The sequence below is a fragment of the Zosterops lateralis genome (genome assembly GCF_965231275.1).
Source record: "Zosterops lateralis genome assembly, chromosome: 6".
Taxonomy (NCBI): Eukaryota; Metazoa; Chordata; class Aves; order Passeriformes; family Zosteropidae; genus Zosterops; species Zosterops lateralis.
This window is the reverse complement of record NC_139761.1, coordinates 30249431-30276677: the sequence shown is the minus strand read 5'-3', so window position 1 is coordinate 30276677 and position 27247 is coordinate 30249431. Positions and strand designations below refer to the sequence as shown.

Here is a 27247-nt window from a genome sequence, read left to right as displayed (position 1 = left end):
AGTTTCTATGTAATAAAGTCAATACTATTGAGAGTAGTATGGTTCTACATTAGGTCTTCAAGTAAATTTCTGTTAAATTATAAGAGCTGTTAACATGCAAGCAACCTGTAGCCATATTTCTTTTGGTGAATATTTCTATAATACATCAAGAGTAAGTTTTTAGCACTGTGGATGACTGTGATCAAACAGCTGTTGCTCTCAGTCTTCTATTGTAAACTCAGCAAATTTGTGGTATTAAATGTTTTCTATTAAGAAAGAAAAAAAAAAAAAAACACAAAACAAAACAAAAAACACCAAAGGAAAAAGAAAGAAAAACCTTCTTTGCCTTCTGCATCATGAAAATGACAGTTTTTCTTTAACTTACCCTGAACACACTCAGGTAACTGCATTTCAGTGGGCATAAATGCAAGATTTCTGTTAAGTAACAGCTGTATTTCCTAGAGGGGAGGTCCTTTTAATAGAAAAAAAAGAAAAAAAAAAAAGAAAAAAAAAAAGTTTTTAGAGCAGGCATTTAGGCTCTGCTTTCTCCAGTAGATGTCACTTGCAGTACATAATAATTCATGTAAAGAAGTCAGAGTATATAGAAATGCATTGCTTTCCCTGAAATATGCAAGCTAAATTAAAAAGCAATTTTAGTGCCCTGTGTATGTAGTAAGTTTGGCATTTGGTTTATTTTAACAGATGGCATTGAAATAACAAAAGGTAAAGCATTTTTTTCCCAATTGATCAGTGAGGATTATGTCTCTTTCTCCTGTAATTTGAAATAACAGAAGGAGACAAATATACTTGTTGACACATGTGAGGTCTGGGTCACACATGATCTAATATTGTATTGACAAGTAGTTTTTGGCAATTGCTAGACTTACTCTAAAGAGAAAATGTATTATGCAATTATTTTTTTACTTCAGAAGCATTAGTAATTTGGATTAAATTTAGGAGGGAAAGCCTATAGAACACATATGCCCCAAAAGCAGAGATGTTTTCTTGTATAAACAAAGGATCACCTGTGGATATATTACATATTTAGGGTAACTGTATTTTGGTACAGTTGGTTAGAAATGTAAGCAATGTTCTAGGAATATTTTACTTGATTTCTAATAATTTTTAAGCTATTACTTTTATTATAACTATAGTGTAACAACATTGTCTTCAGTCAGATCACTACGGCCTTATTTACATGCAAACCCCACATTTTGAGGCCTTTAGGGTCTCTGGGATACACTGCAATCTCACAGTTGCTGCTGACTGTAAATTATCCACAAATATTCACATTTTGCTACCTTACATAATTTACCTTGTCTCCAACTGGTATGCCACTCAAGACTGCATTTTGGAATTTAGGTGCTGGTGGTTCATTAGTTGCTGGTAGTTCATTTGATGGCTGATCACAATGTTTGATGTCTCCTGTTTGTAGCCATCACTCCTCTGCTCACCGTAGCAATTCCTCCTTTCAACAGATAGCAGATTGCTATACTGCTGTATTCATTTCCATTCCACTCTCCATGGCATGGATCAGTTGGCCAGTTTTGAACCTAATCTTCTCCCGTTTTCTACCTGGATTCTGATCAAAGACCCACAGAAAACCCCAACACAGACTTAGGGAAAGGAATAAAAACTAGCTATGCTCTCTTCTCATCTTATTCCCATCTCATTCTGCTATTTCCCACAGACAACCACATGCAAACACAGTTTTGAGAGTTTTCAGAAGGAATGCCAAGAAGGCAGGAACCACAGAGATTTGGACATGATGCCCACTTTTACACCTTTGTTCTCTCCCAGCTGAATAAGTCAAAGGTGGATAAACCATTCCTGCTCATGACAGGCTTTGAGGACCCTACCATGAGAGAGTTGTGGAGATCATTAAAGTTTTGTCCCTCACTTCCAAAGAAACCTGGTGTACGCTGTAAATTAAAGGAGTAAAAGCCTAGAAATACAAGAGAAATTAGTTTTTCCCCAGAATGCAGCTGAAGGTGACTACTGCATGGGAACCTTGAAAACAGCTGCAGCAAATTTGGTCTTACTGAGAGCTACCTGCTGTCTTGTTTTTTCTGCACAAGGTGAGGAAAGGAGATGAGAGGTAAAGATAGCCAAAGGCGATGATGCAAAAAAAAAAAAACAAAAAAAAAAAAAAAAAAAAAAAAACAAAAAAAAACCCCAACAAAAAACTGTTAGAGAGCATCCAAAGGGGAGCAAAAAAGATGGTGAAGGGCCTTGAGGGGAAGTCATATGAGGAGTGATTGAGGTCACTTGTTCTGTTCAGCCTGGAGGAGACTGAGGGGAGACCTCACTGCAGTTACAGCTTTGTGTGAAGGGAAGAGAAGGGACAGGCACTGATCTCTTCTCTGTTGTCACCAGTGAAAGCACCCAAAGGAATGGCAGGATGATCTATCAGGGGAGGTTTAGGTTAAATATTGGGAAAAGGTTCTTCACCCCGAGGGTGGCTGAGCACTGGAACAGGCTACCCAGAGAAGTGGTCACAGCACCAGCCTGACAGAGTTCAAGAAGTGTTTGGACAATGCTCTCAGGCACATGGTGTGATTCTTGAAGATCCAGGAGTTGGACCCAATGATCCTGATGTGTTCCTTCCAACTCAGCTTATTCTCTGACTCTGAAAAAATGCAAGCTCTCAAAAGCAGTATTTATACTCTTGAACCTGGGAAGAGGTGTACAGAAGTGTATAAATCTAGATCACATACAGGGAGCCAAGCCTCCCTTTATTTGATTTGATAAACCATAGCAAAGATGTGGCATTCCAGTGGTCTAGTATGAGCTGCTCTGCATTGCCTGTTTCAGGTCACATATAGCATACTAGGTCTGTAAAGTTTATATCCCAAGTCAGAGGCAAGAAACGAGTATCAACAGACTTAAAGAAGGTCTTATAAATCACCAGTACAACCAGTAATTGGTTAGAAAGATATAGAAAACTCCACAAAGAGAGAAATCTGGGAACAAATTAGAAGGTAAAATCCTGATTAATTTAATCAGGTTTCTGGATGCTGTAGAGACATGCTTTCTAGTTGTGATAATTTTAGCTCACTTTTCCCCATTTTTTTCAGGAAAAAGGAATTTGCCAGAAAATAAAAATAACCCAACCCTTTGAAACTTTCACCTGACACAGGCTGACGGTATTCTGCTGAACTGAAGAATGGTCTGTAACACCATTGACCTATTTTCTTAAGTAATGCAATATCTAATTAAAGCTGACTCTATCCAGGACAACCACCTTTTTTTAAGCTGCATTCACATTACACAGTATAAGTGCACAATGTAAGTCTGAAAAGGTTAAAAGAGTTTTGGTATTTATTTCATTTGCTTATAGGCATACACAAGTTCTTTTTGACAATAATTTCTAATGTAAAGAGATGATAATTTCTCATTTAAATGAAGATATGCTTCACTAAAAATGCACAAGGTTATAAATGGGAAAACAACTCTTGTAGTGTCATGTAATGTAAAAATAGGGCTTTGAACAGGGGTTACAAAGTTAATGTATTGGACATATACTGGTACCTCACATCAGAGGATCTCATATTCTCTTACTAATTCCATGTCACAGAACCACAAAGAAATTTATCGTGAGCTTCCTTTTGTAGACATGGAAGGATACATATAATTCAGCCCTGATAAACCTGGCCCAGTCACAGTGAGAGAGCCAGAAGGAAATCTAAGACTTGATTTCATGATATCTGCTAAGTCCAAGAGGTAACTTTCCCTTTCACTCTTGCTAAGGTGAGATTAATTTGTCTCTGCACAGATCGGGAAAGTTGAAGGGAATGTTCCTGGAAAAGCAATCGAGTCTTTCACATTCCTGAGCGACTCTTCCTAACTTATCTATCGTTTATTCCTGCTGAGATATACACAGATTTAAAGAATTTATTACAGAAAGCTCTCTGAATTCCAGCATGGCACATACGGGTATCTTTTGATATTGCGATGGCATGAGAGATACATTATCTTCTGGCAAGCTCATGCAGGGGATTGGGCAGGACATAAGGTTATCCCTTTCCTAAGTTATTCGACATCTGTTTTTTTCCTTTTACAGTGTTTTGACAAGAGTTAATTGCCAGCTTCATTCAAGTGAGTGGATAGTTTTAAAGGCAGCACTGCAAGAAGTCATGTGCTGCTTCTTATGGAACTGAGTACCCTATGCCATTTCCAAATGGATATCCCTGCTTGATTTTGCTGTCAGTATTGGTAAATTTATATATTTAGCTTCACCTGACCTGGCAGAGCTTCATCTGTCATGCCAGAGAGTAAGGATGGCACATGGGATGTAGAAGTCATTGAAGAAAGAGAATCAGTTAGTATATTAGAGTGAACGTAAAGTAATCAAAATATAAATGCTTGGGAAAAATAAACACCCTGGAGTAATTTTAAATGGGCAGATTACTTCTGGCAGTTTTGCCTTTTGGTTCTGCATTCTTATCAACATTTTAAACCATTCAATTTCAAATATCTACAGAACTCACAAATAAGACAGGAGACCCAATACTTTATTGATGCTTACAGCCAGAAAAATTAAGAAGCTCTGAGTTAAATGGTCAGGCTGGCCATCCTTCAAGCAATCATTCTTTTAAATCCCTGTGCTCCAGCAATTTGCTCTGAGACTTGCAACTTATCTGATTCCCACTTTTGAGAGCTAAATTCTCTGAAAGAAGTAGATAATCTCCACTGACTATGATTTTATGACAGGACTTTCATTAGCAGGTGATCCTTCTGCTGAAGTCAAATGAAGTGAGTAATAATTCTATTTTGCAGTATTGTTGACAACTGAATTTTTGTCATCTAAGCAACACAACACAGGAGATTGGATACTCAAAGGACATTCTCCTGGGGGAAAAAAATTAAAAATTATGTCTGGTCACTTTACACACACCAGGCCCCCAAGTAAATGCTGAATTGCAAAAATATAACACATTCAAAAAGAATATTTATGTGTCCCTTTCTTACTACATGCTCAGTATTTTTCTCCTATGTCACAAAAACTGTAACCACAATTTACAAGTATATGCACAATCAAATTGCTATTGATTTAGCAATGCCTTTCTTTGATGTCCCTTGCCTTAACCTCATTTATAAAGCTGTTTTGCATTATTTCAAACTGTCAATGATTTGTGACTCATGAATATTCAAATCTAATTTGCACTTATCTTTTTTGCATGCATGCTTACTTGTAATTTGTCTCATTTGCCCTTTGTTTTGTGTTTATTTTCAGGTTATTTAGTGAAGTAAACTCTGTTTTTAAAGTAATAGCGTCTCTCACCTCACTAGAGCCTTATATCACTGCAAGTCCATTAAGTTCCCTAGAGTTTCTCCTGCTTAAGTGAGGGGAAAAAAGTCCATGAGCTGTTTTTTTCTTTGTGTCTTCACAACAACACCATTTTGCATGTTTCATTGGAATTGCAATGGCTTTATTTACTATTTTATTCAGAAAGAAATACCAAGATCAACTGTCTCATCCTAGTATTTCAGATTTTAGGACAATTCAGACCTCCAAATCTGAGTGAAAATTAAGTTGTTCCTCTGACTTAAAACACTTTATTATCAGACTGGGAAAAAATCATTTTACTTGTTTCTGTGGTAAATCCAGTAGAATAAAGTAAGTTAAGAATACAGTACAACAATAGACCCCTTCCCAGGAAAAACTCCACCTAACAAGTATACTGATTGAAGCACAGTGGGTACAAAATCCCATTCTTTTCATGCTTGTTAATCTCAAAAAAGTCTATTAAACTGTTAGGTGCCCAAGGAAAGCTGGGCCAAGATATTTGTATGGGGTTTTTTTTCCATTTATGGAGGATTGTGTCATGAGAGCAGTGACTCTCTCATATATTAAGAATCTTGCTAGATTTTCTTCAGTGAATCAAGTCTGAAAAAAACAGCAAAAAGAAATTTGCATTTGAATCAAAAAATATGATCTTACTTGAGTATCAAAAGCCATTTGCCAGGGAAAGTGATCTGAAGTTAAAGCAGGAGCAAGGGGAAGAAAGGCAATGGATGATTTTCCATAATGTTTGATAGCTGAAATCAACCTACAGTGGCAAAACTGGTTGGTCCTGGGTTCATGCTGCGACCCCAGTTGCAAAGCAGCTGTAGAGGGTTCAGATGGCTCTTGTCTTGATCATGTTTGTGACCATATATACATATGTGTGTGTGTGTGTGATTATTAAAACAAGCAAAATTTTTCTCTGAACAAATATTAGATGAATGCATTTCTTTTATAGACCAAATCCTGCTTCTAAATGGAAAGGAAGCAGGATGAGGCTTTCAATTAATACCTGCACAAAACAAATATATGCAGACACAGACAGGAATCTTCTTGGGCACTTTTATTATTCATTTGGTCTTCTAAATAATTTCAAGCAACATTTTGGGAAATAGAGGAAGTATGATAGGTGATCAGTAGCACATCAAGAGTAATGAAATTAAAAGCCCAAATGCATATATTGTGAATGACTGGAAACTGTTTGCCTAAGCTTTACTTGGTCAATGTTTTGAAGTAAAGTGAAGCAAAAATTCTCTCACATGATGTGGGGTTCCCAACAGGGAATAAGAGCTCTGAGCCCAGAAAATATAGCTGCATTCATCCAAGCATTCATTTCAAATGAATAGTTTCATCATCTCTTCCATAAAAGAGAAAAATATTTCAAATGTTTATTTTTAGCTTGGTACATGAATAATAGAAATAAAAGCATCTGAGTATTAATGTGAAGTAATTCTTAAAAAAAAACTCAATACATGGGTTAATAATTACATATCAGTAGAGTCTTATTTTTTTCTAATACCAGTACCATGCTTTTAAATGACAAGTCTCAGCTGTTGTGAAGTCCAAGGTAGTCGTGTGCCCTGAAACACCCAAGAAAAGTATTATCCAGTATGACACATGCCTAGATATGTCTTATTGTGATCATAATATAGCCTAAAGGTAAGAATATAGAACAATCACTTCTGTGTTATTTTTTCAATGCTGTTTGTTTGTCTACATCAAAGAAAACCTCCTGCTAGAGCTATTTATATCATTGATCAATAGAACTATTAGTGATGGTTTATAAATGCATGAGACAAGTTTTAAATTTAGCATGAACTTTAAAAATGAAATCTATTAGTACATTAACTTGATCATGTTTCATCACTGAAAAGCCAGTTCATCTTCAAAATGCTTTTGAAAAAGCAGAAAGTACCACCATGACATGAAAGATACTTAAAGTGTCACACAAAAGCCCTTACTGTGAATCACCAAAGTATGAATTAAAGGGCTGATGTTTTCTTGTACTGAGGATTTACTGGAAGGGCGGTGACTGTCCATATTTACTATCATTATGACCTAGAAAGCTCATACTTCTCACCTGCAGATTTGGCACCCTGCAAAACTACTTTGCAGAATCCTGTCTTGTCTTCCATCCATGTTCTCCTTCAGTCAATGAGATTTTGGCACAGGTTTGGCCTTGATACTGAAGACTGTTGATGCCTTAAGTTTTAGCTTTCATATTTTCCAGATTCTGCACTGCATTAGTATATTACTCTGAACTTCATATAAAGTGTCAGCAAGTTCTCCTCACAATTAGACAAAACAATCCTTTTCCAGCCTGAGAACTAAGGACACCATTACAGTTTCAGGCCCAAAAAGTGTAAACAGCAGTGAATTGAGCAGAGCAGTCTGGGAGGATAGAACTTCATAACCTGAAGCTGCAATTGGTCAATTAACCCCAATATGTAAATGGACCAAAACTTATAAAAGTGAAAACTCGTGACCATCGTCCGTCTTGGGTGCAGCCACAGCTGGGCTCTTGTACTGCCCAAGGTGTATCCTTTGAAGGCCTGTTTAATAAATACCTACTTTATTCCTTTAACTCTGTCTAGCCTCTGTTCTAGGTAGCCTCCCAAGGCATCACTGTCAGCATGGAAAACACTGTTGACAGAGATTCTCAGCACTGAGGTGTTTTTCTATGAACTTGTGGTGCCCTTAATAGGTGAGGTGTATGGAATGATTGGCAGCCCTTCTGGTCAGTGAGAATTAAAACTGGTGATGTGTGTATCTAGTCTTTTAGAGCTATTTGCTGTATAGTCACAGTGTAGGACAATTTCCTTTCTAATGTACTAACATTAAAGTCTGTGGTGATTCAGCATAGATGAGTTTTGCTTTTGGAGTTCTTGGCTAACAGTGATAGGAAATCATGGTGAGTAGAAGTATGTACATGCAGTAAGATAGTTAGATGTACATTTTAGACACAGGGCCTATTATTTGGAATTAAGATCAGTCTCTGCCCTTTAACACCATTACCAAGAAGAATATCCCATCCCAATTCACCATAAATAAAAATTCCTAGATCCTTTTATTATAACATGGAAAATATGGTGATGTCTGAGAAATTGTTAAGTCTAGATGTTGTCCCTCTACTTCCTCCTCGTTCTCATGTGGGGACCTTTTTCTTCTGTGACAATGGGGTCTTCTCTGCCGTGTTACTGTGAATCATCCTGACAAGACTCAAATGAAAGAATAAGAATCTCAAAATTATGAGCAACAGAGGGAAAAAATAAAATCAGAACAATCATGGGGGATTCACCTTCATAAAACAGGGTGTATTAATGACTCTATGTTCTCTAACTTACCTTATGCCTGAGTTTCATTGCCTTCTGTTATGAGGTAATTAATTTAGCAGGAGAGATGAAAGGAGCTAGAGATGACAGCAGGCAGAGGTGAGAAATAAGTCATGTATAGGTCTGTAATGGTGGTCAGTGGAAAAGTGTTTTCGACGTGCACTTTGTAAATGTTAAGAGAGTGTAAAGGACTGAGCACAGAGGTGTGTGAGAAGTGGCACCTTTTCAACTGTTTCATCCAGGGTTGTGTCCTGGTTCTTTATAAAAGGAAGGGCAAAGTCCTGCAGTCCAAGGCAGCATGTCTAATCTTCTTGTGTAGCTTTGACCACTTACAGTGAAGAGTTAATTTAAAACCCCCTAAATACAAATGCTTCCTGCTTGTGTGGAAAATATATATATACCTAAGGTTTTTCAAGAGAAAAATGCCCAATAACTGTTTTGTGAGCTGGGAGTGCAGTACCGAACCTCTGGGGCAAATGTTTGCATTGAGTTGTTGAAAGAGACTGAGATTGGCAACGCCACCCTGCCCTTGGCTAATGAGCCTTCCCCGAGAGAATATCAAGTGCAATTACCTTTCAAGGAATAACAACATACCAAAGGACCATGGACCCTGCAGAGAAAAATGAAACACACATTCGTAGGTAGAACCTGCTATGAATCAGCATTAATTGTCCAATAGAGGGAGGGGTTGCAATCAGCCTCAGTTCCCAGCTCACACCATAGATCACAGCAAACTTGAGCTACTTATAGAAAAAAACATTTGCAAAGTTCATCTTGCCCTGACCCTCCTCCTTTCCGTGTCCACTCCTGCACTTGAGCTGTGCTCGGGGGCTGAGCTTTGGGGCAACTTTCCCCACCCACGTTTGGAGGTGACTGGGAGGCAATAGAGGGGGCTGGCAGCAGGGACTGGGAGGCAATAGAGGGGGCTGGCAGCAGTGACTGGGAGGCAATAGAGGGGGCTGGCAGCAGTGACTGGGGGGCAATAGAGGGGGCTGGCAGCAGTGACTGGGAGGCAATAGAGGGGGCTGGCAGCAGTGACTGGGAGGCAATAAAGGGGGCTGGCAGCAGGGACTGGGAGGCAATAAAGGGGGCTGGCAGCAGGGAGTGGGGCTCCCCAAGAGCAGCAGTGCAGGGAGGCTGAGGTGAGGGCTCACTCCAGGGTTCCCAGGTGCCGATCTGGCTGAGGACACCGGCCCCCTCAGCAGTGCCCAGGGAGGTCAGGCTGAGCCGGCCGCCTGCCTTTGGCCTCCCCGCCGGGAATCCGTGTCCTGTTTGTCCCGGCAAAGACAGAACGGGGAACTGTCCCGCCAGACGGGCTGTGTGCTGTGCACAGTCCTAGGGAGCAGACCACGGGAGAAGGCGGGAAGGCCGCATATTTCGGGTTGAGCTAGTGGGAATTGCCGCCCTGAGGAGACGCGGGGGATGCGGGGCGGCCCCTCAGGGCCGGGCGGTGTTCCCTGGCCTGGCCCGGGGGATGCGGGGCGGTGTTCCCTGTTTCCCGGCCCGGGGGGGATGCCGGCCCCTCTGTGCCAGGGCGGTGTTCCCTGTTCCCTGTCCCGGGGCGTTGTTCCCTGGCCCGGGGGATGCCGGCCCCTCTGTGCCGGGGCGGTGTTCCCTGTTCCCTGTCCCGAGGCGGTGTTCCCTGGCCCGGGGCGCTGTTCCCCGGCCCGGGGGATGCGGGAGGAGCACAGCCGGCCCCCCGAGCCCCCGGAGCCCCGCAGAGCCCGGGCCGCTCCCCCGGAGCTGGAAAACCCACCGCAAACTCTGGGGAGGTGCAAACGGCGCGGAGCGGGGCCGGCTGCTTTGCTGAAAGCGGGCACACGTCTATTGAGTTTGTCAGGGATCATAAAATGCCAATTGATTATTCAAACGGCCATCGATTATAAAAGAATGCTTACTGCAGCAATGGGAAAGGTTAAAAGGAAATTGACCCTCTGCGTACGTGACATAAAGTCATTAGGTAAATGAGATATTCATACGGGGTTTAATCAAGGTCATGCTAATTTTATTTGCGGGATTCGACTCAAATCTCCAGCTTCGTTTGGGGACAGCAAATTGTCCCCAAGGGAAATGGAGCGCCCGGTAAACCACAGGTGCCGTGAAAAAAAAAAAAAAAAAAAAAAAAAAAAAAAAAAAAAAAAAAAAAAAAAAGCCAGGTAAATAAAAAGCGAGTAGGCGAGTAAGGAAGTCAATTCCCCTTGTCCCTTGTCCCAGCCCCAGCCGGAGTGAGGAGCTGCCCGTGGGATCAGGACTGGCTCCCCGCAGGGCTCTGCTCACCTCGCTGCTCCGGGTCCCCTCCGAGCGGGGAAATCCGGGAGGGACAGCACTGCCAAAGATCCTCGCCTCTCCCAGACACTATGAGAACGTGGAAAAAAAAATAGATTTATTTATGCACATATTTATCCCCTCTAATTATAGAAATTAATCCTCTTACTTATGACTAAAAGGTAACGTCTAAGGCGTCCCTTTGATGTTTAACAGCATCATTTGTGGCTAACATTCCAACTGATTAAGGAATAATTGTTGTTAAATGCTTTACAAGTGGATAGTGTTTAATTGAGAGGCATTCATAATTTTACGGCTTACCACAAAATGAAACGTAATTAAAAACGCAGAAACTTCCAACTGATTTTGTTCCAATTATGTTTATTGTTCAGACTAATTACTGCACAAGACGGGGTACTTTTCCCATGTCTAAATGGCACACGCTTCCCAAATATACCCTCGCAGGTTTTTCTTTTCCAGGTACAGCCTTGGGACGGGTTTGTGCAGCCTCGGTTCTGCCCACCCCCCACCCCTCCCCATGATAATGAAATGCTCCAGCCTTTTCTTCTCTCTCCCCTGCAACACCTTGGGATGTGAGAAAGTGATGGCAGCTTTCTTCCCTCGGAGCTCCAAGTAATTGTAGAAGGGCTGATGAATTTCTTGAAGAAACACTTGCCACACACTGAGGAAACCATCTCCTAGCAGGATTTTACAAACCAAAGTAAACAAAGCACCCCAGGGGCGATTTCCTCCTTCTCAATTTACCTCAGAAGGGCTCACAAACACACACGGGAGTTACCACAGAAATCATACTTGGTTCGGGAAACGGATTCTGTACAAGAAGCAGAGAAATTGAAAGTGTTCAAAGGAAGGGACAGTCATTAAAATACCTGCCAAGCGCTTTAACTAACCTTCCTTCTTTCCCGTGGACCCAGAAATCTCTTCAGCCTCTATTTAAAATAGATATCCCGGGAGGGGGATGCGGGAAGGGGAAAGGGGAAAAACCAACCCACACAGCCCCCAGGTCCATCTCAGCAACACCTCTGAAACACCCTCATCCTCGGAAAGGGGAGGGGGGGAATAGTTACTTGGCTTATTTCACAGTTTGTTCTGTCGAAGAGAGTTTATTGTGCAAATGGATTTCTTTATTTATTCCCGAGTTTCTCCATCCCTCAGCTGGGCTCTTGGAGAAAATTAGAGAGTTGCCTGAGATCATGCTAATAAAAAAAAAATTAAAAAAAAAAATCACTGCTTACGGTTAAAGGGAATAATCACATCGATCAGATCCTGATAAAATAGGGGCGGGGGGCATCAAATGCCCAATACCGCTCAGAGTTTGCTTTTTTGCCTTTGGGCTCCAAACCGTTGGGAAAGAATCACACACATATTTCTCGCTCCTTTTGTCTCTTCTTTCTAGCAGGATCCAAACCCTGCCCGTGTGTGCGTGGTTCGGGGGGTTGTGGCTCTCTTTGGGACATTCACAGGTGTGCTTTGCCTTGTTCCTGTATCCCTGTACAATTGCCCAATTCTCCTGAAGGGTTTCATCTAGGTGCGAGAGAAGAAAAGTGTTTCAATTCTACTGGGGAAATAAGCGGGACCGGGGGAGGGAGGGGGTAGGAATTCCCTCTTTTGGCGAGTCAGAAATAGCCCAAGCTTTCCAAAGGATGTTAAAATTGGACAGAATGGAGCAATAGCTCCTTTTTTTTTTTTTTTTTTTTTTTTTTTTTTTTCTTCCCCTGTTCAGGTATGCGTCTTGAATCCTTTCATTAAACTGACACAGATTTCCAGAGATGGAGAAAAGGAGGGGTATCTGAGGTGGACATTTTATGTAAATGAGCAAATCCGAAATGTATTACAAATCCACTGTAATAAAAGTGACAGTTTTGACAGTATTGACAACATAAATATATGTTGGAACACAGCACTTTCAGACACTTAACCGATGAAGCAATAAAAAGATTCGACTACAATATTTCAAATAATCGACATTGATGTTTTGATACATCATTTTTATACCTCGAATCGATCTATCACTCTATGACCGGTCAATTTTAAGTAAAAATCTGCTGCAATTATTTACGCTATTGCCAGTGACGACCTAATAACTGTTTTCAATTAATTACAGCAAAACTAAGCATTATGAGGACTAACCGGCCGCATATTCCATTGTATGGCATTTCTTGTACGGAGAGCAAACACATATATGTATTTTGCATTCTCTTTGTGGGATCAAAAGAAAGACATACAAAGACAATCAGGATCTTGGGGGGGCTGGTGGTGGGAATAAAAGCAATCTCTTTTCGGGAATGCACCGCCGGCTCTCACCATGCACTTCTGGAAACACGCTCTAATATTTTGTCAGCTCTCTCTCTGTGCAATACCAAACCGGGCTCTCAAGATTCTTTTTTTTTTTCCTTTTCTCTTTAGGCTGTGCACTGAATCCCACTTCAAACAATGGGCTGAGCAGTTCTTGGGGAAGGAAAAAAAAAAAAAAAAAAAAAAAAAAAAAAAAAAAAAAAAAAAAAAAGAGGAATTTGGTGCTTCGAGTGATTGCCTGTGTGTTGTGAGACTCTCCGGATCATTTCAAAAGAGGTAGGAGTATATTGTTCTCTCCGGACCGAGAACTCCAGTGTAAAAATGAGAGCGCTCCTCTTCTGGAGTTTTATAGGCAGCTGGAGAACAAAAGGGGATATTTTGAGGGAGCTGGAGCAGAGCTCTGAGCAGAGTTTGGAGCCTTCGCGGATTCCCTGGTATCACACTAAAGTCATTTAGTTTGCCCTAGATGTCCTTTTAGTTACCATGCCAGACTGGAAAGATTTTTTTTTTTTTTTTTTTTTTAATGCTTCGGGCTTCTTCGAACAATTGCAAACTAGATTTTTAACTACCCAGCGCCAGCAGTGTTAGCGGGAAGCCCTGACAGGTTTGTGGTTTTCATTTTTTTTTTTTTTTTTTTCCTCCTCTCTGGTGTGTGATGGAAATACACATGTCGACTGTTTACGGTCCCCACTTTTACAAACATCCCAGCCTAAATAAAATAAAATAAAATACAATAAAACGTTAAAAAAATAAAATCTCTTCTGTGAGTGTAGTGCCTCACACCCCCCGCGTCCCATAAGCGAAGGGCTCCTCTCTGTGCCCCTTCCCAGGGCGAGTTTTGCCCCTCGGGGATGGGACGCGGGGCCGGGGTCCTGCGGCAGCCGGGAGAGCCCCGAGCCCGGCTGGGGCCGGCCCTGGAGCCCCGCCAGATAGCGCTAGAGGGCCGCTGATGGGCAGGCACCGCCGGCAGGGCCGCCCGCCGCTCCCGCTGCAGCCCCAGCCCCGGGCACGGAGCGGACAAAGCGCGGCCTCCTGTCCTGCAGGGCTGGGGGCTCTCCCGCTGAACACAAACAGCGCCCACGGCGTGCGAGAAAGAGTAAAAAGCCAAGTGAACAGGTAAGTAAATGAACCTCCTCCTAATCCAGCTCGCTAAGAGCTCAGTCGTACCGCAGCCGAGGTCAGGAAAAGTTCACCGTGATGGGCTATACCAGTGACTTGCAGGACTAGAAAGGTTTTCGGCAAATAATAATAATAATAATACACTGGTGAAAAGCCAAATGCACTGGTGGCAGAGCGGGGATCCGCATGGGCAGCTAAAGGAACCCGGTGATCTGCAGGAGCCAAAGCGGGCAGGATTTCACAGGGGCACCCGAGATGGGACCTCCAAAGTCTGGCAGCTGCGGGAAGTCGGAGGCGAATCAAAGAGCGCTGAGACGAATAAAAAGTGACTGAAGTTGTAAAAAGCAACCGTAAGGGCAAAGAAGAGCGTGGCGAAGAGCGGGTTTGGGGCTAGGAATTGAACTGTGGCACAGTCCTGATTATAAAAAGAAAAAGGTCCTATTTGAACTCCCCACTTCGCCTTGCGGGCAAAACAAAAAGTAAAATTCAGTGAATTTGGCTGCGGTGTCACGGTGATGTCCCGCACACACACTTTATCAGGCACATTGCTTTCTTCATTAATTATGACACATTGTCTAGAATGATAATTCCAGATAAAAAGCCACTTCAAATACGCTAAATTTTTCACTGTGTTCCGTGATATCCTTGACCCGTCTAAGAGGAGTTTTGTTTTAAATGCAGTCTGTGTGTGACCGAACACAATGGCATCATCCAGAATACTTGAACTCAGCACACAAACAAACAAACATTGAATAAAGTTACAAACAAGATTAAGGTTCAAGTTATTTGTCCCTGTAGCAAGGCGTCAATTGTCCTAACAGATGTAGGGACGTTAAGAGGATTTAAACCATGCGAATTTAATAAAACAGATTAGCAATAGGTGCTTTCCACAAACGCTAAGAAGCGGAAAGTAAATCTAGCCTAAATTACTGGAGGATCGCCTACAAGGGGAGCCCAAAATTTCCAACAGGGTCCAATAGGATTTCGTGCAAGCGTGGCTTGTTTTCCCCTAAAAAACTTTCTATTTGCATTAAATCTTGTGCTAGGAGCACACGCGCGTGCAAAACAGCAGTTTAAGGTCTCCGGTGGGATTTATTCTTGAAATCTGAAATATTACCTGTTGTTCCATCCGCTTTTGCAAGGCTGTGGAAAAAGAGAGAGAGAGGGAGGGAGGGAGGGATGTAACGAGCAAGCAAGAGAGGCATGTCTCAAAGGCAGCAAAGGACTAAGATGCCACACTTCGGAAAGGCTGATTGAAAACAGACTCTTCTGAACTTTTAGAGGATTTTCTCTCTCGCTCCCTCCGAGGACTAAGAAGCCGATTTGGGAGTTTGAAAGGGAATAGGTTTCAGCATCCATATTTGTTCTGGTGCACTTGTAAAATGCGATTTGAAGAGGATCTTTAGCCCTCTGATTGTCTTTGTATTGTTTTTCTTGAAACGGATCTTTTGCCCTTAATGAATCCCCACACAGCTGGACAGCTCCTGCTCGGACACTGAGAGCGCTAACCCCAAACTGACCCCAATTTGACACCACAAGATGAAATTTTACCGCCTGTTAAAACCATTTCCAGCCTCGGCAAAAGGAGCTGGCGGTTGACTGCGATGCACTTCCATACCGGACACCTCATTTCTCTTCGGACTTTTGAGCCCATGAAAAAAAAAAAAAAAAAAAAAAAAAAAAAAAAAAAAAAAAAAAAAAAGCAGACACACCACCCCGACTTGTATCTTTGTATCTCACATTTTTCCTGAAAATAGCCCTCGTTCTGAAAGTGATGCAGGAGAAATGGAAATTAGTAATTTTAATTTTCCCGAATTACTTTTTTTTTTTTTTTTTTTTTTTTTTAGAAATGTCACCAGTTGGAGGGGAGATGGAGGGGGGTAAATAAAAAATAAAAAATCACCCAAGTATGTGAAAGCCCTCAGCCCCTCACCCTCTGCACGTACGTAACGCATTTTCCTCCGAGCTCCCAACAGCATCTTTGTTAATACATGAGTACATTCACTTAAGGGCGCTAAATTGAGATCCCTTTTTAATGGCTAAACTGTAGCGCTTTATAAACCACCTTCTCTGCGTGCTTTAATCCACTGCGATAGTGATGAGGAAAAAGGCTTCAACTCTTCTCACGTGGAAAAAAAAATAAAGACACAGGAGGAACATGAAAGATCTTAATTTACTACATGAAATTTCACTTTCTATCAAGTTAAAATAATTTTCAAAAGTTGGTCTCTGTCCCAGATTACAAACATGCACAGCAGGGCAAGACAACGCAGGGGGTTAATTAGTTTAGGAGGGGGAAAAAAATTAAACAATTGAAAGGAGCAGCATTGAACACTGCAAAAGTCTTTGGCTGCTTTTTTTCAGCATTGATTTTAGTCTGTTTTCTCTGAATTTCTTAGTCAAGAGAGCTGAAATCTACAGAGACTTCTGTGAAAAATAGAATTAGTAAAAAAAAAAATGAAGTGGTCTAAAATTACATTCTAAGCAATAAAATTATTTCTTTTAAGTGAGCCAAGTAACCTAACTTATTTTTGAGAAGAAAACTGATGAACTTCTCTTACAGCTTGAGCTCTGAAGAAATGCATGGAGCCTTAAATGCAGCTAGATGACTTTTGCACAGGCAGTTTCTAAGGAAAGACCTCCTCTTTGGTGATACCGAAACTATTCTAAAAGAGACATAGTTGTGTATCTCAAGAGACAACGCTCTGGGTTTGCACTGCCACGGTTAAAAAACAAGTTTGGAAGCTACAAATATTTGAACCACGTCCTCTAAGCTGGCTGCATCACAAACAAATGATTCCCTACAAGTGGAGAAATCTGGCATCTTTGGGGTGCGGGGGGTGGGGGGAAGGGAGGGGGAAGAAAGAAAGAAAAAAAAACCCCAAATAACATTCACCGATGACTAGATCTCTTAAAAAAAATCTGCTAGAAAACTACAGCTGTAAAAGTAGGAAAGGATTTGCATAACCTACTGCTCTGTAGGTCTCCGCGCACCCAAAGGATTAGCCAAGCATTCATTACCATGAATATCTTGAATTACGTTACCGATTTATACGACAGAGTATAAAATACTGCACAAGAAGACCGGCTTTTTCCCTGCAAAATGAATTGACTTAACCACTGCTTGAAAGAGATCTACATACTAAGGGCTCTTCTACTCACCTCTCTGTACAGTCCCGGGAAAGTCACTCACAGCAATTCGGTTGCTCTTAGGACTGGCTTTAATCTTGGAGGAGATCCTCTAGGAAAAAAAAAATAAAAACAAAAAAAACAAGCCGTGTCTGCTCCCCGGCTTCTGGCGGGTTTTAAGCAGGGTGCAACTGTGGCTAAAAGTAGGAGAGGGACTTTTGTCCGTGTTGCCTGATGTTTGTAAATAGAGGCGTGCTGTGCAGGGCTGGGCGCTGGCGGAACATGCAGGAATGCCCACTGGCGTTTGTCAGCTCTCCACACTATCTTTCTTTCTACGTGAGGGCTGATTTCCCGCAGACATCATTGTTATGATGGCTCATTTAATCAAACTGTTTAATTGCTCCGGTAATCACTATCATCATCACAGGTACTCAATCATTCATCATTTTGGAGGGGTTTATTGACCTCTGGAGCTCATTCCCTTTGCCTATTAAAATCAGGCCAAATATCTATAACTACCCTTTTGAGTTATTTTCTTAAAGTTAAAAAGCCCCAAACCTCCGAAAAGCATCGTCATCACCACGAACAGCAAAGGAAACCCAAAATCTATGGGAATACTCTATTTTCCGCCGTGACTTTCAAAAGGCCACATTCACAAGCGGGTATATAATCATTGATAAATTCCACTATTAACGGGATAGTCTGGTTTAGATTTTATGTGCAGGGGACCGTGAACGAGCCTGGGGGGGGGGTTGGGGAGGACAAAACTGCAGCGATCGATAGTTTGACCATCGCTCCTCCCCTAAACTTCAGGCATGGGCCGTGATTGATGAGCCCGGCTAGCTTTGGGAATTGACTGCTCGGAGGTGAGGCAAGCCAAGCGATTGGGCCGGAGAAACGCCCCAAAATGAGCGTGTGTGTGTGTGTGTGTTTGAGTGTGTGTGTGTGTGTGCTCGGAAAAGTTCATTCGGTACTCCGGGCTGGGGGGGGGCATCATCTCACTTCATTTGCTAAATCACCCCACCGTAATTAGCGCTACCATTAGCGGGCATTACGGAGCTAATACTCCGGCACACATCCATCCCACCGGCGCGATGGATAAACGCTAAAGTCCGGCAATGCACACACTAAACACCGCGGCTCCGCTCGGAACAGCAATCTACCCAACATCTGCATCTCTCCTACAAAACACCGAGCGTGACTTTGTTTTTAAGCCCTTTACAAAGCCTGGCAGCCTAATCGCAAAACTAAAAGGGATTTCCCCCTCTCTCTTCCCTCCGCCTCTCCCCGCCCTCCCCCCGCTCCGAGCCATGCAGAGTGTTTGATAGCGGCGGTCACTGAGTGCCGAGCGGTGCCCGGCGCGCTCCGAGCGCGGCGTCCTCCTCCGGCCGGGGATGGCTGTGTAGCGGGCCCGCTGCTGTGCCGGCGGGGGCCGGCCCGGCCTGGTGCGGCGGCCACGGGCACTGGGGGCTCTAGTGCCGCTGCCCCGGGCCCGCCCCACCGCCGGGGACCCGGCCCGCGGGCCATCGGAAGGTATTTTGTCGCTCAGATAACCCAGCGCGGACCGAGCCGGGGCCGGGCTGCTAGCGCACTTTTCTCCTCGCTCCCCGCAGTTTCCCCTGCCTCTCCCCCCCCTCTGGCACACACACACACACACACACACACGCGCGCTCTCCCCGTCCTTCCTCCCCTGCCTCCCTCCCTCCTTCCCTCCCTCCCTCGCTCCCTCCCTCGCTCCCTCCCTCCCTCCTCCCTCCCGGCTCCCCTCCCTCCCTCCCTCTCGCTCGCACGCTCGCTCGCTCCTTCCTACACGCCGCGCTTCGCTCGGGGCAGGGGCTGCAGCGCGGCTCCCCCCGCGCGGCGCCGCGGCCGCCCCGCCGCCGCCCGCCGCTCCCCGCGCATCCCCCGGCGCTCCGCCGCCCGGGCCGCCCCGCCGCTCCCGCCGCCCGCCCGCCGCTCCCGCCGCGCCCCGCGCATCCCCGCCGCCGCCGCTCCCGCCGCTCCCGCCGCCGCCGCCGCCGCCGCCGCGCCGCAGGACTGGCTATGGCCACCGCCACTTCCGGGTTCCGTCACTTCATTCTCCCGCCGATCAGCGCCGCGAAACTGAGCCGCTTCTATAAGGCAGCCGGCAGCCAACCTGCCAGCGCGCACTGACACCCGCCCGGCCCCGGGAGTGAGCGAGACAGGGAGACAAAATACCTGCCGGGAGGAGGAGGAGGAGGAGGAAAAAAAAAAAAAAAGAAAAAAAAAAAAAAAAAAAAAAAAAGAAAGAAAAGAGAGAGGGGGAAGTCCGGGCTTTGCAAAACTATTCAATTTTTTCTTCGCATCTTTCCCCACCCCCCTTCACAGTACTTTGAAAAAAAAAAAAAAAAAAAAAAAAAACAAAACAAAACCAAAAGCAACAACCCTATAAGCGATCCTAAAAGGCAAAACCCGAGCACGGAGTTACTGGAAGAAGAAGCCGGGGTTAAAAAGATTCCTCCTCTCTTCTTCATCATCATCAACCATCATTCATTCACTACCTTGACATTCCCTGGCTTTGATTGACAGCTGGAGTGGCAAAAAGCCATGAGACACGACAGTTTGGTTACATGTGGGTTGCTGACGGGCCGATCGTAACCTTCAGTTTGGGGGCTTGACAATTTTTTTTTTTTTTTTTTTTTTTTTTTTTTTTTTTTTTTTGTGCGTAGAGAAAGAAAAAAGGAAAAAGAGAGACAGAAAAAGGAAAGAGAAAGAGACAGAAAAAAAGAAGAAAACACAGAAACTCATCGTGGTTCTTGACTGGTTTTTTATATATTGTTATTGTTATTGTTGTTGTTATTATTATTATTTACCCATATTGGAGGATAGGAGAAGTCTATAAGTGGGTTGCAAAAAAAAAAAAAAAAAAAAAAGGAATCTTCTTCACTCTAAATCACTTTCTTTGCTGGACTGGGATATTAAATATACGACACATCCAGGAGTTTATTGGAGCGCAGACTGATGGCGCAAAGGGTAGGTTTAAATCTCCAACACTTACCTATATATAAATCCTCTCTTAAGAGGGGCCTGTCCGATTTGCTCTCCTCTGTTGCTGATGATGATGGCGGCCACTATTAAAAAATAGCAGCAAAAATTATTCGCTGGCTTTTTGTGTGTGTGCATGAGTGTCTGTGTGTGTGTGTGTGTGTCTCTCCGCAATTGTTCCACGCTTTTTTCCTCTCCAGCTTTTTCCCCAGCAGCGCGGTTTCCCTGCTCTCTGCCTGCTCAGGGTTTCACAGGGGAAAGCTCGCTGCTCCTGCTGCCGCCGCCGCTCCTGCTGCTGCCTAGCAAAGGCTAACAAATACATCTGTGTGTCTGTGTATACACCAATGTATATATATGTATACACATAGAGCTGCTTCTTCTTCTCTCTCTCTTTTTTTTTTTTTTTTTTTTTTTTTTTTTTGGTCTCTGGCTGTGACAAGGACAAGGGGAATTGCTACTAAATAATGTTTCTGGTAACTTTCAGATTATTTCCCCCTTTATCTTCCTCCCTCCTCCCGATGCAACCTACCTTTCCTCTCTCTTTTCCAGTGTTGATTTATTTATCTAGTTGGTTTTGATTCTGCTTGTTTATTTTTTTTTCCCCCCTTCTTTTCTAATGCAGAGTAACTCTAGTTTCTCTCCTCCGTTTCCTTCCTTTTCATCCCCGTTTCCTTGTTAGGGTTTCTGCTGCCTGTGCTGAAGAGGACCCTCTCCCCCACACATGCAGACAGGCAGACACACTTTCCCCTTTTCCCTCTCCTCGCACCCCCACTCTCCCTCCAGCCCCTCCAGCCCTCGCTCCCGGTCCCAGTCCATTTCATTTTGAGCATTTCTTTCTCTGTTGTGGCTGCTTTTGTTTTGCTCTGTTTGTGTCTGTCCGGGTGCTTTACTCTCTTTTGACTTTTGTTGTTGTTGTTTGTTTGTTTTTTGGTTTTGTTATTTTTTTATTATTTTATTTTTTATTTCTCCCTCTCTTCTCCTCTTTCTTTTTCTTTTTTCTCTCTTCCTTTCCGGCCCGGTTTTTGTCAGTACGATGAGCTGCCGCACTACGGCGGGATGGACGGAGTAGGGGTGCCGGCGTCCATGTACGGGGACCCGCACGGCCCGCGGCCGATCCCGCCGGTGCACCACCTGAACCACGGCCCGCCGCTGCACGCCGGCCAGCACTACGGCGCGCACGCCCCGCACCCCAACGTCATGCCGGCCACCATGGGCTCCGCTGTCAACGACGCCCTGAAGCGGGACAAGGACGCGATCTACGGGTAGGAGCCGCCGGGCCGGTGCCCGCCGAGCGGAGCGGAGCGGCCGGGCAGGGGCGGGGAGGGCGGGGGGAGCCCGGGGGAAGGCGGCGGCAGGGCAGCCCCCGGCCCCGCTCCGCAGGGAAACCCGCCCGGGGGCACCGCCGGGGCCGGAGAGCCCGGGACCTGGGCGAGCGCAGCCCGGCCCGGCAGAGGGGCCGGCACCCACGGGAAACCCGGGCTGCAAAACACACCTCTGGAGGAGAGAGGTAGTGCCTCGTCCTTCCATTTTTCTTCTTTTATTTATTCGTTTTTCTCTCTCTTTTTTTTTTTTTTTTTTTTTTTTTTTTTTTTGGGGGTGTGTCTTTTTTTACCCATGGGTTTTTGTTGTTGTTGTTGTTTGGGTGGGTTTTTTTTTTTTTTTGTCTTTCTTTCTTGTAAAGGCCCCACTCAGAGACTCTCGTTGCTCTGGATTTTAGTTGGAGAAGTGTTGTTCTGGTGTTCTCCTCTGTGCCATAATACCACTCTTCCAACTTTGTAAATAAAGAGCTATTCACATCGCGGAAGGTAGTGAGAGTAAAAAAGGATTCACTTCTTGTAAACAGCTCTTCCCAGAGACAGAAGAAATAAATACATTTAGGGCAGTGAGCTGAATTTTCTATTTAAGAAAGAAAGAACATGAGGAAAAAGAAACTCATACCCAGCAAAACTCAAGGCTGCACCAGGGCTTTGCTTGGAGGGAATGACACCGATTCCCTTCGGTGCCTTTTGGAAAAAACACTAACTGATCCTAAAAGGAGAGCTAGTAACATCTCTGACAGAGTGTGGGGCCTTGATCAGACACCAAAGGGGAAAAGAAACAAATGCATGCTTACTACTTAGCACGCAGATAATTTTTTTTTTTCTGATTACACCAACTATGGGAAAATATTTCGCGAAGTGCTCCCTTCCTCCACCCCCTCCCCAGCTCACTTATCTGGACAGATGGTATTTTACTTGGGTGTGCTTCCTAAGCCAGGAAACTTCACCACATTTTTGTTAGCAGGCCCCTTGAAAAATAAAATTATGTATTAAGTAGTTTGCAGTTTGCCTAGCTGTGCTCTCGTTTCAGGTCATAGCTGGAGGGTAGAGATGGGATCTTCCAGGTTTTGCGGTATTTTAAGCTGTGGCAAAAGTGTAACATTCTCAGCTGAGCTGCTGCTGAGCACGTTCGGTGCCTTGTGCCTTTAGAGAGGTCACTTTTGTCCTCCTCGCTGAGGGCTGCACGGGGGACGTGGGCCATTGCAATTTCAACATTAAAAAAAACCCCAAAAACCAAACCAACAAAACAGCGACAATCAACTCACCGCCAAAGCCATTATTTTTATTTCAAAATGTGGTTCTCCACTGCTCTGCCCGGGGCATTACTGCGGGACTGCAGAGTGTGGTTGTGCCCGTGTGTCCCTATATGTGTGCTCGTGCATTAAAAAAAAAACCAAAAACCAAAAACCAAAAACCAAAAAAAAAAAAAAAAAAAAAAAACAAAAAAAAACACACAAAAAAAAAAAAACCCTAAAAAAAAAAAACCCAAAAAAAAAACCAAACAAAAAAAAACCCAACCAAAAAAACTTGTTGATTACAGCTCTTCTTTCCCCCTCTCCCCCATCCCCTCCCCTCTCTTTTGTGCCACCGCCCGGTAGGCACCCGTTGTTCCCCCTCTTAGCTCTGGTCTTTGAGAAGTGCGAGCTGGCGACCTGCACGCCCCGGGAGCCCGGCGTGGCCGGCGGGGACGTCTGCTCCTCCGACTCCTTCAACGAGGACATCGCCGTCTTCGCTAAACAGGTCCGGCACCTCTCCCCCGCCCCGGCCCCGGCCCTCAGGGGCACTCCCCAGCCCCTGGACCCCCCGGCCCTCAGGGGCACTCCCCAGCCCCCTCAGGGGCACTCCCCAGCCCCTGGACCCCCCCCGGCCCTCAGGGGCACTCCCCAGCCCCCTCAGGGGCACTCCCCAGCCCCCTCAGGGCACTCCCGCCGCCCCCCCAGCGCCGGGACCCCCCGGGCGGGTGTGGGCAGGGACAGGCTCCCCTTCCCCCGGCGTTCCCTCTCCGGGGCCCGGGGGTGCGCCCCGCTTGCCCTGCTGGCCCTGACCTCCCCCCGCCCGCGGCCTTGCCCTCCTGCACTAATGACAGGGAAAGGGAGCTGCGGCCGGGCTTTAGGGGCAGAGGGAGCGGGGGGCAGGCGGGGCACCCAAAGGAGAAGGCTCCCGTGGGACCGGCACCGGCAGGAGCGGGGCGGACTCCCCTCCACAGCTCGGTGACCCAGCGCCTCCAGCCGGATTTTGGTACCGGCCGGTTTTGTCAAAGGGATTTTCCCCTTTGGGGCGATCCTGTTACGGGGCTAAAGGCAGAAGCTGTACTTCACGCCGCTTTCCCTTTTTTTTCTTGCAGGTCCGCGCCGAAAAACCACTTTTTTCTTCAAATCCAGAGTTGGACAATTTGGTAAGGCCTGCTCCCTCTCCCACCGCACTCCCTTCCAGCCCTTCCCGACCCCTTGGGCAGCTGCCGGCAGGAGCCCTCCTCCGCGCCGGGACCGGGCACCGGGCACCGGGCACAGGGCTGGGAGCGGGCCGGGCACCGGGCACCGGGCACAGGGCTGGGAGCGGGGCAGAGCCTGCCGGGCCGGGCACCGGGCACAGGGCTGGGAGCGGGGCAGAGCCTGCCGGGCCGGGCACCGGGCACAGGGCTGGGAGCGGGGCAGAGCCTGCCGGGCCGGGCACCGGGCACAGGGCTGGGAGCGGGGCGCCGGCCCCTCGGCGAGTTGCCGTCAAGGGGCTTCAAAGAGCTTTATTCTTAGAGCCGGTCAGAGCAAAGTCTCAAGCCCCAATGCATTGCAAAGCTGAGTTTGAAAGCCACGGGAAGCTAAGAGTGAAGGAAGTAACTGCTTAAGAAGAGAGAGATGGAGATTTCTAATGTAATTCTTTTGCTAATGTGAAAGATTTCAATATTCAAAGTGCCCAAATCCTCTTGTAAAGAAGATGCCAAACTATTCAAGCACACATTGGCCCCCCTCTCTCCTGCGGGCGGGGGTGGCAGTGTGTGTTTGACTTCTCTGCCGACCCCCGGGGATGGGGCCGGGGTGCTGGGAGGGATCAAGGGCAGGAAGAGGTTTCCTCCAAGATCGCGGTAATAAAGCACTAATCATGGCTTCTGGAATAAATATGATAAAAATCAAGTGTTTAGGTTAAAGTTGATCAAAACCGTTGAAGCGTGACCAATGAGCTGAAATCCCGGCTAATGACGGCGCGCCCTGGCAATCCCCTTCTCCCCTTTTCCCCCTTGGGCTCACGGCTCTGCCCGGCCCCCGTGCTCCTGTCTCCCACCTAACCCCTGCCTCAAAACTTTCTTGCAGATGATCCAGGCAATACAAGTACTAAGGTTTCATCTTTTGGAATTAGAAAAGGTAAGAGTGACGGAGCTGGGCGCGGGGCATGCCATTTCCTACCCCCTCTCTCCTGCCCTCCCTGCCCCCCCGGTCCTCCCCTCTGCTCCCTTCCTCCCGACTGTTTGGGCTGACTTGTAAACATGGCCAGAGAACACAGTGGTAATACACTGTGACACTGTAACCTGTGCCATCAGAGCATGAGACACCTGACAGACTGACCCAGACCGTTTTCCTCCTTTTTTTTTTTTTTTTTTTTTTGTGTGTGTGTGTGTGTGTGTAATTTCAATATTTACAAATATCAAATATTAAACAAACCCCTTTCATCTTCCTTTACCCCTTTCCTCAGCAGAAGCTCCTTTTCCCATTCAGAAATATTATGTTTAACATGAAGAAATGAAAGCACTCGTTCTCCTCTCTAGCTCTGGCAGGCACATTAACCCCAAGCAAGCACTAATGTTTGGAAAGAGGCAGGGGCCCCTGCGACGCGTGGGCAGGGGCTGTACCCTGGGACCAGAATGGCTCTTCCCACAACCTCAGCAAGTAGCTTTATTTTACTGCTCCCGGCCATTTAGACCTTTTTTTAGCCCTGGTTTAAACTGATCCTGTCCCGGGTGACTAGTTGTACCTGTCTGGGTTGTGTATGCTCCAGAGATACCACCTGGGCCCAGCTCCCAGTGTCCTGATGTTATCCCCAAATCATATTTTCTTCAGCACACAAGCCCGAGCCCACTATCTCTCGCTAACTTGTTGCTGCAGCAAGTCTCTAGAGAATAATATGTGCTGCAACTCTTTCTCTATTGTTTCCTTGCCTTCAACTATTGTCCCCCTTAATTAGAGTTACTTGTGGAGTAGATCAGAGGGTTGTACTTGTTTAAAAAAAAAAAAAAAAAAAAAAAGCTGAAATAGGATATTTTGCCACTATTGATTCTATTATTCTTTTTATTCTTTTTAGGTTCATGAATTGTGTGATAATTTCTGCCATCGGTACATTAGTTGTTTGAAAGGAAAAATGCCAATAGACCTTGTTATTGATGAAAGGGATGGCAGCTCCAAATCAGACCATGAAGAACTCTCAGGATCTTCCACAAATTTAGCCGATCATGTAAGTCCTTCTGTTTTCTTTATGACACTTTTTAAGTTTTTTTTACCTGCTTAGAGGACCTGTTTCAGTTTTCCTTGCTTTGCTGCTGTTGTCTATTAGTATTATTACTACCTTCACCTCTTGCAAGCTCGAATCCCATCTTCGAACTTTCTTCCCTCTCACTTTGCAGAGTTATAGAAATGCAAAAGATTCCTTCGGTTTTCATATGTAAAGCATCGAGTTTGCAATGGTTTGTAAAGTTTCCTGGTCTGGGAGGCTCGGAGAGCTAGCAAACTATTGGTTTGGTGTGGGGATCGGTGCTTTCTCCTGTTCGTTGCCAACTTTGTAATCAATGCATCAATGTAAGGAAACACAGACAAGAAAGTTAGGAAGAAAGTTTGCTGATTTGCTCCCCCCTCCCCTCTCGTGGGGATGACAAGTGATGAGAATTATTGGCAATACTGCACTGCATTAAAAAAAAAGGGGTTAGCACATTAGAGTTTCCAATGCTTTTGCTTTATAGCAATTTATTGTCAGAATATGGACTTATTGCCAAACGCCTGAAGCATCTTCATAATAAAAGACAGTAACCTTGATGAAGCAATTATTAACAATGTATTACAGAAAGTTGGAGAGAATGATGATTGAGTAACCATAGGTTAGCAGTTGATTTTAACACTTAAGGAGTTGGTGAGTTAGTGTAATGTGTGTAGGACTGAACACTGGTGTGCGTGGTGAGGAGAGTGCCTTTGTTTTTCCGGGTTTTGGAGCGGCTTCTCTGATCCTTCAAAAGATATAGATGCAGAGACACTTTGGGATGTGGAGGGAAAGATTGCAGCTGGTACAGCAGAAAAGGGAAGGAATAGTTCTGGTTAAAAAGGGTGGGTGTGAACTCCGCTGTATTTATAGGAATGCATCCCTGGGGGGCAAAGGGGTTTATACAGTTTTAGATTCAATTGAACTAATAATCTAAATGATAGAGTCTAATATTTTAGCGGTTGAAATATTAATTTAGCACCCAGTGTGAAGTTAACCATGCTTTCTGCACAGGCGCCTGCCTTTATTTCTCAGTGTGT

At 45.0% G+C, this 27247-nt stretch overlaps 1 protein-coding gene and 1 long non-coding RNA gene across 5 annotated transcripts in view; one reads left to right on the top strand and one right to left on the bottom strand.

Annotated features, from left to right (window-relative positions):
- Window positions 1–13749: 13749 nt before the first annotated feature.
- LOC310910604 lies at window positions 13750–17543 on the bottom strand. The gene is made up of 2 exons (XR_014590384.1): window positions 17461–17543; window positions 13750–15939 (listed from the first exon to the last, which is right to left on the bottom strand). It is a non-coding gene; the product is annotated as an uncharacterized lncRNA (long non-coding RNA).
- A 704-nt stretch (window positions 17544–18247) lies between these two features.
- The window catches only part of MEIS2 (Meis homeobox 2), a 175379-nt gene continuing 166379 nt past the window's right edge, over window positions 18248–27247 (top strand). For 3 of the 4 annotated variants that reach the window (XM_083863448.1, XM_083863447.1, XM_083863445.1), the window contains exons 1-7: window positions 18248–18293; window positions 20118–20421; window positions 21463–21695; window positions 23351–23492; window positions 24097–24147; window positions 25058–25108; window positions 26043–26192. In XM_083863448.1, the coding sequence (XP_083719574.1) occupies window positions 20410–20421; window positions 21463–21695; window positions 23351–23492; window positions 24097–24147; window positions 25058–25108; window positions 26043–26192 (639 nt within the window). In that variant the 5' untranslated portion in view covers window positions 18248–18293; window positions 20118–20409. Of the gene's footprint in view, window positions 18294–18912; window positions 18961–20117; window positions 20422–21462; window positions 21696–23350; window positions 23493–24096; window positions 24148–25057; window positions 25109–26042; window positions 26193–27247 lie in introns of those variants that run through there. The other variant, XM_083863446.1, reaches the window with a different exon arrangement.